General features: G+C 39.7%; 1 protein-coding gene across 28 annotated transcripts in view; it reads right to left on the reverse strand.

The window, feature by feature from the left end:
- The window catches only part of CEP112 (centrosomal protein 112), a 555600-nt gene extending 539936 nt beyond the window's left edge, over positions 1–15664 (reverse strand). For 21 of the 28 annotated variants that reach the window (XR_010153365.1, XM_054670600.2, XM_024350558.3 and 18 more), the window contains exons 1-3: positions 15388–15664; positions 6567–6680; positions 197–387 (exon numbers count right to left, since the gene is read on the reverse strand). Coding sequence is in view for 27 of the 28 variants with exons in the window: in XM_054670600.2 (XP_054526575.1) it covers positions 197–387; positions 6567–6672 (297 nt within the window). In the remaining variant the exon portion in view is untranslated. Of the gene's footprint in view, positions 1–196; positions 388–6566; positions 6681–15049; positions 15299–15387 lie in introns of those variants that run through there. The other 7 variants (XM_063799908.1, XM_016932786.4, XM_054670605.2 and 4 more) reach the window with 1 other exon arrangement.
- Positions 15665–16269: the final 605 nt, after the last annotated feature.

Here is a 16269-nt window from a genome sequence, read left to right on the forward strand (position 1 = left end):
ATAAGGATACTCCCCTTATAAGCAATACATGTATTTTATTAAAGGTGGAAAAAAATTGAATCAGGAAGAAAAAAACAATTTTAATATATTATCTAGCACATACAACCTAATAGTATTACCATTCCCCAAAGGGATGATAACTTGACGCTTTTTTTTAAATGAAACTAATATATACCTTTTGTTCATTGATACCTACCATGTATGAAGGTAGAATTTTTAGTGTCCCGGGTTCAGGTCGGTGTGTAAAAGGGCCTTCAAGCGCACCTCGTTTAAGCATATGCAATAACAATTTTGCATACAGGTTCCGATTCTTCCTCCCCATTATTCCTGCACCTGTTCCTGAAGGTTCGCACAGCTTTCTAATCCAAAGAGCACACCTCTGCCGTTCTATAAATACAGAAGAACTATTAGAAATTTTATTTTTTATAAAATGAAACATTCAATTACAAAGACCTATAATAGCACCTGCTTTAGTCTAAAAGAAGGACCAACAAACCTTTTCTGTTAAAGGCCAGAGAGTATATACTTTAGGCTTCACAGGCCATATGATCTCTGGCACAACTACTCTGCCACTGTAGCATGAAAGCACTCAGAGACCATAAGTAAACAAATGGCATGACTATGTTCCAATAAAACCTGGCAAAAAAAGACTGTGGGCAGGAGTTGGCCCATGGGCCATTGTCTGCTAACTCCTGGTCTACAATTTCACTTTATTAGGTAATTGGTAAATGAGAAAGACAAATGCAAAGAAATATTTTCTCAAAAATAAAATCTCTAGATTATCATTAAATAACTTTAATTTTTAATTATTGTGAGTACACAGTAGATATATATATTTAGGCAGTACATGAGATATTTTGATACAGGCATGTAATGTATAATAGTCACATCAGGATAAATCGGGTATCTATCCATCACTTCAAGCATTTATCCTTTGTGTTACAAACAATCCAATTATACTCTTAGTTATTTTTAAATATGCCATTAAATTATTAGTGACTGTAGTCACTCTGTTGTGCTGTCAAATACTAGGTCGCATTCACTCTATGTTTTTGTACCCATTAACCATCCCCACTTCCTCCCCACCCATCCTTCCCACCCTCTGGAAACCATCCTTCTCTCTATCTCCATGAGTTCAATTGTCTTAATTTTTAGCTCCCACAAATTAGTGAGAATATGTGAAGATTGTCTTTCTGTGCCCAGCTTATTTCACTTAACATAATGTCCCCCAGTTCCAGCCATGTTGTTGCAAATGACAGGGTCTCATTATCTTTTATGGCTGAATAGTACTCCATTGTGTACATATATCACATTTTCTTTATCCATTTGTCTGTTGATGGACACTTAGGTTGCTTCCAAATCTTGGCTATTGTGAACAGTGCTGCCACAAACATGGGAGTGCAGATATCTCTTGGATACACTGATTTCCTTTCTTTTGGGTATATAACTAGCAGTGGGATTGCTGGATCACATGGTAGCTCTATTTTCTAGTTTTTCTGAGGAACCTCAAACTCTTCTCCATAGTCACTCCACTAATTTGCATTAACACCAAAAGTGTAGGAGAGTTCCCTTTTCTCCACATCCTTGCCAGTGTTTGTTATTGCCTGTCTTTGGATAAAAGCCATTTTAACTGGGGTGAAATAATATCTCACTGTAGTTTTTATCTGCGTTGCTCTGATGATCAGTGATGTTGAACATCTTGTCACATGCCTGTTTACCATTTGTATGTCTTCTATTGAGAAATGTCTATTTAGATCTTTTGCCCATTTTTAAATCAGATTATTTGATTTTTTTGTATAGAGTTGTTTGAGCTCCTTATATATTCTGGTTATTCCCTTGTCAGATGAATAGTTTGAAAAGATTTTCTCTCATTCTCTGGATTGTCTCTTCACTTTGTTGATTGTTTCCTTTGCAGAAGCTTTTTAACATGATGAGATCCCATTTGTCCATTGTCGCTTTGGTTGCCTGTGCTTTTGGAATATTACTCAAGAAATCTTTGCCCAGACCACTACCCTGGAGATTTTCCCCAATGTTTTCTTTTAGTAGTTTCCTTGTTTGAGGTCTTAGATTTCAGTCTTTAATCCATTTTTATTTTTGTATATGGTGGGAGACAAGGGTCTAGTTTCATTCTTCTGTATACGGATATTGAAAACTTGATATCCATATACAGAAGAATGCCTTTAAAAATGTTTGCATTTTTGCTGTGAAAATTATGTAATCACAGAACAAACTAATGAAATATCAGGATTAATTTGTACAAGAAAATACAAACGTGAAACTGATAAACTTAAGTAAATGGCACCATTTATTGAAGAGACTGTCCTTTCCCCAGTGTAAGTCCTTCACACCTTTGTCAAAAATGAAATTCCTGTAAATGTACGGATTTGTATCTGAGTTTTTAATTCTGCTCCATAGGTCCATGTGATTGTTTTTACGCCAGTACCATGATGGTTTGGTTACAATTGCTCTGTAGTATAATTTGAAGTCAGGTAATGTAATTCCTCCAGTTTTATTATTTTTGCTCAGGATAACTTTGGCTATTCTGGGTCTTTTGTGGTTCCACATAAATTTTAAGGTTGTTTTTTTCTATTTCTGTGAAGAATGTCATTGGTATTTTGATAGGGATTGCACTAAATCTGCAGATTGGTTTGGGTAGTATGGACATTTTAACAATATTGATTATTCCAATCCATGAACATAGGGTATCTTTCTATTTTTTTGTGTCTTCTTCAATTTCTTTCATTAATGTTTTATAGTTTTCATTATAGAGATCTTTCACTTCTTTGGTTAATTCCTAGGTATTTTATTTTATTTGTAGCAATTGGAAATGAGATTACTTTCTTGATTTCTTTTTCAGATTGTTTGCTGTTGGCATATAGACATGTTACTGATTTTTGTATGTTGATGTTGTACCCTGCATCTTTACTGAATTTGCTTATCTGTTTTAATAGGTTTTTGGGGGAGTCTTTAGGTATTTCCAATATAAGATCATAGCATCTTTAAACAAGCATAATTTGACTTCTTCCTTTCCAATTTCGATGCCCTTTATTTCTTTCTCTTGCCTGACTGCTCTAGCTAGGACTTCCAATACTATGCTGAATAACAGTGGTGAAAGTGGGCGACCTTGTTGTATTCCAGATCTTAAAGGAAAGGCTTTCAGTTTTTCCCCATCCAGTACAATACTAGCTATGGGTCTGTCATATATGAATTTTATTATGTTGAGGACTGTTACTTTGATACCCAGTTTTTTTTAGGGTTTTTATCATAAAGGGATGTTGAATTTTATCAAATGCTTTTCCAGCATTAATTGAAATGATCATACAGTTTTTGTCCACCATTGTGTTGTTATGATTTATCACATGGATTGATTTGCATCTGTTGAACCATCCTTGCATCCCTGGAATAAATCCTAGTTGGTCATGATGAATGATCTTTTTAATATATTGTTGAATTCTGTTTGCAAGTATTTTGCTGAGGATTTTTGCATTAATGTTCATCAGGGATACTGGCCTGTAGTTTTCTTTCTTTGATGTATCTTTGTCTGGTTTTGGTATCAGGGTAATACTGGCCTCGCAGAATGACTTTGAAAATATTCCTCCCTCCTCTATTTTTTTGAATAGTTTGAGTAAGATTGGTATTAGTTATTCTTTAAATGTTTAGTAAAATTCATCAGTGAAGCCATCAGGTCCAGGGCTTTCCTTTGCTGGGAGACTTTTTATAAATAAAATTCTGTGATAAAATTTTGTTATAATTTTGCATCTCTAAAATAATTTTAGATATATTGAAAAATCTTTCTATAATTTTAATTATGTAAACCTTGAAAGAGATAAAATGCAATCTCTGATTTATCTAAGCATTTTCAACTTACTCTAAAATTAAATCTTGAATGTTTTATTTATGAAATCCAATAATACCCAGGGATTTGTAGCTGATTGATTGAGGGTTTTAACATCTTTAAAAATAATTGAGCACTACTGACATGTCATTTTGTGAAATAATTATTCTTTTCAAAATCTACCTAAAAATCACACCACAGTTTAATCTACATATAATGGTCTATATTATCTTGCCATGACACAGGATTGTTTTAGGTCTCATGAAAACTATTCTGGTATTAATTTTTTATCAGTCTAAGTCAATTTGAGGATTATATATCTAATGCAAATCATAAATCTGCTCTAATCTTTTAGTTTACAAAGGTCATATTCATTTATTGTTTTACCTACAAAAATCACTAAGACCGGATTTACTATGGTGCAAACATCATTTCAGGTTGGAATCTTATGCCTTTAAACTTTTTTATATTTTTTGATATGAAAATTATATAATCATAAAATAAACTTCATGAAATATTGGGAACACTTTGAACAAGAAGAAAATACAAAAGTGAAACTGATAAACTTAAGTAAATAGTTTTTCAATCTACATACTTTCCACATCCCATAGCAAACTGAAATCTATATAATATTCTAATGTCCAGAATTTAGTACAATTTGGTTAATGAAAGCATTCCTCTATGTAAAATAATGGGAAAACCCATTATCACAAGTTGAATTTAGCAATAAGATGTAATTTATTATGAATTTCTAGTTCTTGTTTAAGATGTGAGTTTCAGATTGCTTATTATAAACTAATTAAATAAAAGAATGCCATAGATGTACCAATACTGACAATGTGTCAAGGAATCAAAGATTATAATTAATGAATTCTATGTACCTAACTTTTTTTTTTCTTTTGAGATGGAGTCTCGCTCTGTCACCCAGGCTGGAGTGCAGTGGCGCGATCTTGGCTCACTGCAAGCTCTGCCTCCCGAGTTCACGCCATTCCCCTGCCTCAGCCTCCCAAGTAGCTGGGACTGCAGGTGCCCACCAACACGCCCATCTAATTGTGTGTGTGTGTGTGTATTTTTAGTAGAGTCGGGCTTTCACCATGTTAGCCAGGATGGTCTTGATCTCCTGACTTCGTGATCCACCCGCCTCAGCCTCCCAAAGTACTCAGATTACAGGCATGAGCCACCGCGCTCGGCCCCTAAAATCTTTTTTTAAAGAAGATAAAATATGGGGATGGTTCGATTTGAAATACATTTACAATGAGAAATTTTAATACAAATGTTTCCTAATCAGCAAATCTAAGACAAAAAGAAAAAAAGTAGTGAATATCAGAAGAGGATGCAATATAAAAATATCATTAGATATCATTCAAATAATCATGAACAAGTCATGGGACATGAAATAGTCATTTGAAAAATAGCAGAGGAAGAAAGAAGAGGTTAAAGCCTGACAAGGTCAAGAGCAGAAGGCAGAGGAGGAGGTCTTCAAGGGAAGACCATGGCAACTTACCCAGGACTAGGAAAGGTTGAAGGCCCTAGAACAATAAGTGAACACGGAATGCATACTTTATATATCATACTCCCTTCTCCTAATACAGCTCCCTGGAATAAATGCAACAGTCTCCACTTATCCATGGTTTCGCTTTCCTCTGTTTCAGTTACCTACACTCGAATGCAGTCCAAAAATAGGTGAGTACAATACAATAAGATATTTTGAAAGAAAGAGGGAAATTACTTTCACACAATTTTTGTTACATTATATTGTTATAATTGTTCTATTTTATTATTAGCTATTACTGTTAATCTCATACTGTACCTAACTGATAAACTAAATTAAATCATCAGTGTGTATGTATAGGAAAAGACAGAGCGTATATAGGTTTTAGTACTATCAGCTGTTTCAGGCAGCCTCTGGGGGTCTTGGAATGTATTCCTCAAGATTAACGGGGATTGCTATATTTAATACTGAGTCAGTTCCTCACTGAATATAGAGTCTACTCAGACACCTTAGGGAAACAGGCAACTTAGAAAAAGTAAAAGCCATAGTTTCTTGGTCCCACTCCAAACCTACCACTCAAAAGCTACCAAGTCATATTTACCTTTACAGACAATCTTACACCTACTACGCCTTAGAGAATCTTCCCAGTCCCCAAAATTCTCTCCAATTGCTCTCTAGTGTCTTAAGTTACATGAAAATTCTCTAACTTGAGAAAAAGACTTTCATTCCATAATTAGAAATAACAGGCCAGGAATTGGAGACAAGATAGCAACAAAACTTTATTCACACTGGATTTTGTTCTGCCAACAAATAAGCATAAAAAACCAATAGATTATTTTCTGCTTTGACAGACAGGGCCGGAGAAGAGGAGAACACTAGGCTCCTCCTGTCTCTGGCCCTTTCCATAGAAAGGAGAAAAATTTGCAAGAAAAATTTCCATAGAGAAAAGAAAAAGATGCAAGAAAAAAGGTTGTAGCTAACTTTAGAGATCCATGTGCTATAAGCTCATGACATGTGAGACGAGGCATCACAATAAGATCTTTCCACAGTTTGGCAGGACATTATCACTGAATGTCTATCTACCCTTGAACAACTCAGTGTAAACAGTCCTATGTCAATGGCAAAAATTGTTACTAGAGAAATTCAGTTTTTCTTCCATGTTGATAGTTCATTGGTTTGACTAAATAATATAAAGAAAAAAATTAATCTTAAGAATCTAATCTTCAAACATAATCTTACCTGTCCTATGAGGTAATTTTAAAACAAAGGGCTTCATATCAACCACAAAGTGATCAAATTCTGCATCCAGCTTCTCCCATTTTTCTTCTTCACTTCCCACTTCCATAATCCAATCTGTAAAAGATTTTAAATCAAAATATTAAGGATTTGTATGCTGAAAACTACAAAACTCTGATGAGAAAGATAAAAAAAACTCATAAGTGTTAGATATCAGTTCTTCCCAAATTGACCTGTAGATTTAATGCAACTCCCATCAAAACCCAGCCGTATTATTTGTAGAGATAAGCTTAATTCTAAAATTTACATGAAAAAGTAAAGGAACTAAAGAGCCCAAACAATTTTGAGAAAGTACAAAGTTGGAGAACTCACATTACCAGATTTTAAGATGTACTCCAAAGCCACAGTAGTCAAGACAATTGGTATTGGTGAAAGGATAGACAGATCAGTGGAAAAGATTAGAGAGTCCAGAAACTAGACCAAAACAAACATAAACAACTGATTTTCAACAATGGTGTGATCCATGAAGAAATGACAGTTATTACAACAAATGATGTCATAACAATTGGATATCCATATACAAAAAAAAAAAAAAACGAACTTCAACCTAAACTTCATCCTGTATATAAAAATTAACTCAATATGAATCACAGACCTAAGTGTAAAAATGTAAAACTATACAACTCTTACAAGAAAGCATGGGAGGAAATCTTTGCAAACTTGAGTAAGGCTAAGATTTCTTATATACAACATTAAAAGCACTATCCACAAAAGGAAAAACTGACCAGGCATGATAGCTCATGCCTGTAATCCCAGAACTTTGGGAGTCCCAGGCAGGAGGAATGCTTGAGCTCAGGAGTTAAAGACCACCCTGGGCAATTTGGTGAAACCCCATCTCTACAAAACAAAAAAAAATTAAAAATTAGCCAGGTGTAGTGGCACGTACCTGTAGTCCCAGCTACTTGGGATGCTGAGGTGGGAGGATTGTTTGAAAGTGTGAGAGGTCAAGGCTACAGTGGGCCATGATCGCACCACTAAACTCTAGCCTTGGTGACAGAGCAAGACCCTATCTCAAAAATAAAAAAGAAAGCTGATATATTGAACTTCACAAAAAAAAATTGTCCTGCAAAGGACGTTGTTAAGGAATTGAGAAGATAAGCCACAGACCAGAACAAAATATTTGCAAATCATACATCTCATACGAGACTTGTATCGAGAATACATAAGGACTCTCAAAATTCAACAATCAGAAAACAAACTACCCCAATAATCAGCAAAAAAAATTAGTCCCTTTACCAAAGAAGAAATACAGATGGCAAGTAAGCACATGACAAGATGCTCAATATCATTACAGAAATGCAAATTAAAACTATACTGAGATACCACTAACATTAAAAATGGAAACAATACCAAGTGCTGGTGAGGATGGACAACAACAGAAACTCTCATGCATTGCTGGTAGAAATACAAAATAGTACAGGCACTCTGGAAAACAGTTTGGCAGTTTCTTACAAAAATAAACATACACTCAGCCTATGACCCAGAAATCCCACTCCCAAGTATTTAGCTAAGTGAAAAGAAAAATCTATATACGCAAAAAAATCCAAATGTGATTTTTTTTAAATAACCACCAAACAACTGAAAACAGCCCAAATGTCCCTCAACTGGTGACTAGATAAACTGTGGCATATCCACACAATAACATAGTACTCAGCAACAGAAAGGAATGAACTGCTGATACACACAAAACATGGAAACTTCAAATCCTTATGCTAAGTGAAAGAAGCCCTTCTCAAAAGGCTGCATACTGTCTAATTCCATTTGTGTGACATTCTAGAAAAGGCAAATAATATAGGCATAAGGAACAGATCAGCAACTCATGGGGTTAGCAGTGGGGGCAGAGTCTCAACACAAAGGGATGGCACAAAGAAACGATTTGGCATGTTGGAATTTTTCTGTACACTGTCTATGTAGGAAGTTATAAGAACCTACAGTGTGTAAGAACTGATAGAACTATATGCCAAAAAAAGTGCATTTGCTGTATATAAGTTTAAAAAAAATTTTTTTGAGACGGAGTCTTGCTCTGTTCTCCAGGCTATGGAGTGCAATGGCACAATCTTGGCTCACTGCAACCTCCGCCTCCTGGGTTCAAGTGATTCTCCTGCCTCAGACTCCTGAGTAGCTGGGATTACAGGCACACACCACCATGCCCGGCTAATTTTTCTATTTTTAGTAGAGATGGGGTTTCACCATGTTGGTCAGGCTGGTCTCGAACTCCTGACCTCGTGATCCATCCACCTCAGCCTCCCAAAGTGCTGGCATTACAGGCATGAGCCACTGCGCCCCGCCAAATTTAAACTTTTTAATCCTTTTTTAAAACTGTAAAGTATTGGTCAACATACTTCCTTCTAATTAACAAGAAAAACACTGAATACAAAGGGGGTGAATCCCAAAAATCAAAAGTGTAGGTTTTGACAAAATTTGTTAAGTTAAAAATACATACACACACTACATGTTCCTTTAAACTGTGAAATGTCCTGATAGGGATGTGCGCTACCTTTACATTATGAATAGTGCCAATTTGTCATTTATTCCATTTACAAATTCTATATTTGGTGAAAAGCTTTGTTCTGCCTCATAAGCTATCTTGCTCCACAAACTGCCCTCTATCTGCTAAACCAGCTTCTAATATTTACCACATTATCAAATGGTTTCCATCATTTCATCATCAACAACCTCTTCATAGAAAGTTCTCTCTACCCTGTCTCTGTAAGTAAATCGTAGCTTTTACTTGCTGACTTTACTTTCCTCAGTCATTAGAGGTAAGCCAAGGTCTCTCATAATCTCTCTCATTCTCTCTCTCTCTCTCCCCACCCGCTCTCTCATGCATCCTCTGTAGTGTTTCACTTTCTCCACTCAACCATGCAATGGAAGGAAAACACTTACCAAGATCCATCCTGCCACTTCCCAACTACTGCTCTTCCTCCCTCAGCCCCAAAATCTCTCATGAGGCTCAACACCCCAACCATCTGACTACCATGTACTCCCCTTTCTCATCTCTGTCATCTTGCAAAGAAACCCGTCTGAAACTAGCCTCTTGTCCTCTTTTTTCTTTTCTTTTCGTTTATTTCTTTCTTTTTTTGAGACAGAATCTCACTCTGTAACCCAGGCTGGAGTGTAGTGGCACGATCTCGGCTCACTGCAACCTCCACCTCCCGGGTTCAAGGGATTCTCCTGCCTCAGCCTCCCGAGTAGCTGGGACTACAGGCGCCCGCCACCACGCCCAGATAATTTTTTGTATTTTTAGTAGAGATGGGGTTTCACCGTGTTAGCCAGGCTGGTCTTGATCTCCTGACCTCGTGATCCGCCTGCCTCGGCCTCCCAAAGTGCTGGGATTACAGGCATGAGCCACTATGCCCGGCCGCCTCTTGTCCTCTTAAATGCTCTCTTCTTATTCCACTAGATCTTTCCTTTCTACTTGGCAAGGCTGCAATCCCTTGATGCCCTCCTTCATGCTCTACAGGGTTGCTGGGAAAAAATGGCACTGCCTTATAGTCAGATGGCTTCCAACATTACCTGAACCCTCAGGAGTCTTGCTATTTCCTACTCCACAAAGCAACTTTAAAACTTTTCCCAAATATCCTACAGCCCCTTGAATAACTCCAGCTTCTCCTAACTCTCAATTTAAAAATCATAAATCTTGCTTCATGGAAAAAATAAGTCAGGTGGTACCACCCCAAGATGTTATTCCTCCCACCTCTCAACTTACCTCTCAGAGAAAACACTCTTCCACCTCTGCTCCTGTATCAGACGCAATAACTCTCCCTCTACCTGTCCTCTATCAATTGCCTATTTGCTATGTAAAATTTTCCATCTCCACTCACTCCTTCCCCTCTGATGGCAGCTGAGAAATATCTCAAAATCTGCCTGCTTCTCTATTCTCACTGCCATGATCTCAGATAGAGGCCTGCCCACCACTTAACTTGAACTACTGTGGCAGCCTCATCATCTGTCTCCCTACTGTCAGTTTTCTCTACTTGAGTCCATTTTCCTCACCTGTTCCAGAATGAGTTTCCTAATGACAAAGCTGTCTATCACTTCCTGTTTAAAAATCTCCCCTCATTCTAGCATTCCATTCGCCAAATCCACTTACTTTCTCCACTTCATCAACTTCTATCCAGATCTCACCCCCTGTATATTACCTCTTCTATCTCCACCATGGTAGCAAAAATCTTTCAAAGTTCACCAGTGATCCACTAATTGCCAAATCCAAAGGGCTGTCTTCAGTTTGCATCCTATTTGACATCTCCACAGCATCTTCCACTTCTGACAACTCCCTGCTGCTAAGAAACTCTTCTTTGATTTCAGTGGTTCCATTCACTGCTGGCTCCCCTACTGCCTCAGATCATTCCTTCTCGGTCTCTCAATGGCTCTGGCTTCTCCAGTCAATATGGACTCTCCAGTGCTCCTTCCTTAGTCTCCTTTTGATCTGACTTTTCACACTCGCTTAGTGATTGTATTCAGTACCATCACTTCAAGTATTCGTTTCATGACACTCACCCTTAAATTTTATTTCAAACTCCAGCCTCTCTTTGCAACTCCAGACTCATTTACAATAGCTCCTGGACCTATTCACTAATGTCCTATTTATTATCTAGATTTATATGTCCAAGAAAAAAATCCTTGATGTTTTTCTCCATAAATCTATGTTGTACTCTGCTTGATGACATCATCATCTACTTCATCTCCCAAGCTAGAAGTTTCAATGTTCCCATCCTCTGAACCCCCATAAACCAATACATCAATAAATGCTGAGAAATATCTCAAAATCTGCCTGCTTCCCTATTCTCACTGCCACGATCTCAGATAGAGGCCTGCCTACCACTTATTTTAACTACTGCAGCAGCCTCATCATCTGTCTCCCTACTGTCAGTTTTCTCTACTTGAGTCCATTTTCCTCACCTGCTCCAGAATGAGTTTCCTAATGATAAAGCTAAGCCTATCGCTTCCTGTTTAAAAATCTCTCGTGACTGCCTAAAACAGAATACTATCCAAACCCAAAGTTAGGCATACAAGTACCTTTGCATTTAGGCCTGTCTCTCACACCACACACACAAACAAACACACATACACACACACACACACACACACACACACTTTGCCTAACTACACCAACCCACAAATGCCCACTTCCCTCTTGCCACAATGAACTCCTCACCATGGTCAAACCCCTCCCCGCCGAGCCCTTATCTAATCCCACCCCCTTTTCATAGGCTATTCCCTCCACCTGGAGTCAGGTAAATGCAGCTCAAATGTCACCTGAGTGAAGCTGCCCCCCCACCCCTTGCCCTAGACTGGCTGTTGCTCTGTTCTCAGTGTAAACTGTTCACATCTGGGTACAGCATTTATCATGCTGGTTTTTTTTTTACACATCTGTGTATTATTATGTATACATCTTCCATTATCTGTGAGAAGCTCCTAGAAGGCAGGGACCATGATTTACACATCTTAGTAAGTACCTAGCTTATTACCTGGTACTCATCATTTTTTGTTTGTTTGGTTGGTTTTGTTTTACATGTATACAATATATTCCATCAGTTATGCACGTGGTAACATCCAGTGCTGGATGTGAGATCATAATGTTGAAAAGCAACAATTCAAATAGATGAACAAACCAATGGAAAATCATAAACCCAGAGTTTTAAAGCACAGCTCTGGCCTAGATGTACTCCGGGGCTTAAAGACTATATACTGCCCATGTACTCAAACATTTGCCTGAGAACATCTATAGCTAAAGCAAAATAAAAAAGATTCCTCCTAATCACTGATTCTCAATAAATCCTTTGACATGGGCAGGAAATGTTAGTGTTTAACATTAGAGGAAACTAAAATTCAACCATTAAATGACTAACTCAAAATCATGAAATCAAGCACAAAGCTCAGATTAAAATTCTGAAACCTCTAGCCCTCAGATCCATTATATTGGCCATTTACATATAAGTGAGCAATATCTCCAACTAATTAAAAAGTATTTTGAAGGCCGGCCGCGTTGGCTCACGACGCCTGTAATCCCAGCACATTGGGAAGCTGAGGCAGGTGGATAACTTGAGGTCAGGAGTTCAAGACCAGCCTGGCCAACATGGTGAAACCCCATCTCTACTAAAAATACCAAAACAATTAGCTGGGCAAAGTGGCACATGCCTGTATTCCCAGCTACTAGGGAGGCTGAGGCAGGAGAATCGCTTGAACCTGGGAGGCGGAGTTTGCAGTGAGTTGAGATGGTGCCACTGCACTCAACCTGTGTGACACAGCAAAACTCTGTCTCAAACAAAAAAAAAGAAAAAGTATTTTGAAAAGTAGAAAGGCAATTGGAATTGCTATATTGACATGCAATATTGAAGTATACATTTAAAAAAAACAAAATAAAGAATCAAAGTAACATTTGGTAAAAACTAAAAATCTGCTTCTTCTTGTCCCTTAATTTTTCTCCAAAAAAATAAAGAAATGGAAAAAGAAACAAAAAAACTAACATTTCAAACCTTCAAGGAATTATTGCTATACAAATTACATCTTATTGGCCAGGTGTGGTGGCTCACACCTGTAATCCAAACACTTCGGGAGGCCAAGGTGAGTGGATCATTTGAGCCCAGGAGTTCAAGACCAGCCTGGGCAACATAGTGAGACCCTGTCTCTACAAAAAAATACAAAAATTAGCCAAGCATGGTAGCATGCATCTGTAGTCCCAGCTACTCGGGAGACTGAGGTGGGAGGATCACTTGAGCCCAAGAGGTCAAGGCTGCAATGAGCCAAGATCACGCCACTGCACTCCAGCCTGAGCAATAAAGTGAGACCCTGTCTCAAAAAACCTGAAAATGGAACAGGTGCAATGGCTCACACCTGTAATCCCAGCACTTTGGGAGGCCGAGGCGGGAGGGTCACCTGAGGTCAGGAGTTCGAGACAAGCCTGGCCAATTAAAAACACAAAAAGTAGCCGGGCATGGTGGCAGGCACCTGTAATCCCAGCTACTCAGGAAGCTGAGGCAGGAGAATCGCTTGAACCTGGGAGGCAGAGGTTGCAGTGAGCTGAAATCATGCCACTGCACTCCAGCCTGGGTGACAAGAGCAAAGCTCCGTCTCAAAAAAAAAAAAAATTGAAAATGAAAAATAAATAATTTAAAAACAAATTACATCATATTCACAATTGTATCTAAGTTCCAACTTATCAAAAGTTTCATACCATTTATCAAAATTGAAAATTTAAATTACTGGAATTGAAAAATAAGTAAAGCTACATCTTTGGCTTAGGCTTAGAGTAATTATAGTGTGCCTATCAGTTATATAAATTATTTCAAAGGTAACCCAGGTGACGGACGTTGCAGTGAGCGTGAGCTGAGATTGCACCACTGCACTCCAACCTGGGCCACAGAGCAAGACTGTCTCAAAAAAATAAATAATTCCAAAGGTAAAAAAGAAGTAAATTGGGTGACTCTTGCTTATAGCTACAATCTATATTTGGATCGTGTCTTTTATTAAACTCACCCATGCTGCCTTTTTTTAAACTTCTTTTTGGACAGCTAGAAAATGGGCTTACCTACCCTACAGTCAGCAAACATAACCAAACCACAAGTATTAAAAGGTCTGGGAAAAAAAGGAGTCACAACTGCCAAGCAAAGAATACACTTCATTCATATCACACTCCTTGCCAAACAAAACAAACGTTCTTGGAAGTTGTGTAAAACCCATTTTGTTCAATCAAATCATATTTTAAATATATTGTGGGTCATTAAAGAAAACTGGAAACGTCGACAAATTAAAAAGGATTAGAGGTGCACGTTTTCTCTGGCTTACACGTGTGGATGTTTTGACAGGAGCCTTCCCTGACTCTACCCGTAGCTCAGTGTGTGCTTTAGAAACAAATCTCAGTTTATTCTCTGGCCCGGCCCTACCATTTCCGCACCATTTCCATGGTCATTTCACAGAGGAAGAAGGAAGCTGAGGCTTAAGTGAGGTGAAGTCACTGACCTAGGTTCTTAGGGGACAGTGACAGCTGGGCCTGAACACTGCACAAATTATTAATACCATGCATTCCACTAAGCTGCAGCCTGACCACTGTGGAGAGGCTCATGGAATTTAATGTGCCTTTTCTATCTTATTTTGACTCATCTTAAAATATTAAAGACAAATAAAAATAGCCGTGCAATGATCAGAAAAGCTGTTCACATTTACTTATGTCGTTCTCTTGAACACTTAAAAATAATTAACTCAGAAACACAGGGTAGCATCCTACATGCGGCGGTGCTGGGCTAGGGCCTCTCCAAGCGGCCTATGACTTTCTGCAAACCAACCAGCGCTCTGGTTCTGTCCCCGCAAATCCAGCTGATTGTTCTGAGACTCTTTTCTGGGACGGAATTGAAAACTCCAGCGGTGCCGTTCCTGGCAGTCCCTTCCTCGGCCCGCCGAGGCCCAGGCCCAGGCCGCGCTCCTACCTTGTCCAGGACACAGATTTCCTCTCCCAGTCGCAAACCCTTGGGTCAGACTCCTGGACCACGTCAGACCGATCAAACCGGCTGATCAAACTTTACTTAGAACTTTCCCAAGTCGTCCCGGCCTGGATCGCGCTCTGCCTGCCGGGGACACCACAGCGGGCAGCGCCGGGACCCCAGGGGCGCGCGCCCCTCAGGCCCGGAGAACGGGCCCAGGGCCTGAGGGCGACGCCCCTTCCCGAACGGGCCCGCAAGGGCGGGGCGGCAGCCACCGGCGCAAAATTCCACTCAAGAACCTGGTGGGAGGGGCGGGGGAAGGAAATTCGGAAAAAAACGAGAACCTGGCACCACCACACGCAAGCTTTCCGCTCGGCCGCTGCCGCCAACGCCGCCGCCACCGCCACCGCCGCCCCTGCCAAACGGTTTCAAATCCTTGCCGGCCGCTGGGTCGCCGCCGCCCAGCAGCCCGGGGGCGGGGACTTTCGCGCTCGCATTTCCCCGCCCCCTACTCCACCCCTCTAGCCTGCGGTGCGGTTGCCATGGCGACGTTCCCGGCGGCGGCGACCACCGGCGCCCCAGGCTGGGGGCGGAGACTTCCGCGCGGGCATTTCTCCACCCACAGGTGGCGGCGTGCGCGCGGCCCCGTTGCCATGGCGACGCTCCTGCTGGCCCAGCAGCCGCCAGACTCGCACCCCAGCTTGTGGGCCCCTTGGCGGGTCCCCAGTCGAAGCTTCCGGGATAACCCGACCACAGTTTGAATGCTGCTGCCCTCCCGCATCCCGCGCAGAGTCGCTTATGATCACCTTAGGGGCCGTGGCGAAAAAATAAGGGCACAGAAAATGGGGCGGCTGGAGGATGTTCACAGAAGGGGTGATCCGTTATGTTGGCAGACATCAGAGTTGAATGAGTCTCAAGTGAAAATTTCCTCACTCTCTGATAAATCAAAACCCAAGTCAAATTCTTCAAAAGGTTCTTTTTAAAACCTATCCCACTGGAAGTAAACACCAACAGCTCTTCCTTGTCTCAAAGACAAATCATGCTAAGGAAAATAAAGGGTACAGAATGCTTTTAAGAATGTTTAGTTTTCAAAAGCATACCTGAACATGTTTATAACTAGGGAATGATCTATAATCCAGATAATTAGTACTGAGAATCAAGGATGCAAAATCAAGCATGCAATTGCAGGAATTTAACCAGTCAGTTAATACATTCAAGATAGATAA

The sequence above is a fragment of the Pan troglodytes genome, chromosome 19 (genome assembly GCF_028858775.2).
Source record: "Pan troglodytes isolate AG18354 chromosome 19, NHGRI_mPanTro3-v2.0_pri, whole genome shotgun sequence".
In the NCBI taxonomy this organism is placed as follows: Eukaryota; Metazoa; Chordata; class Mammalia; order Primates; family Hominidae; genus Pan; species Pan troglodytes.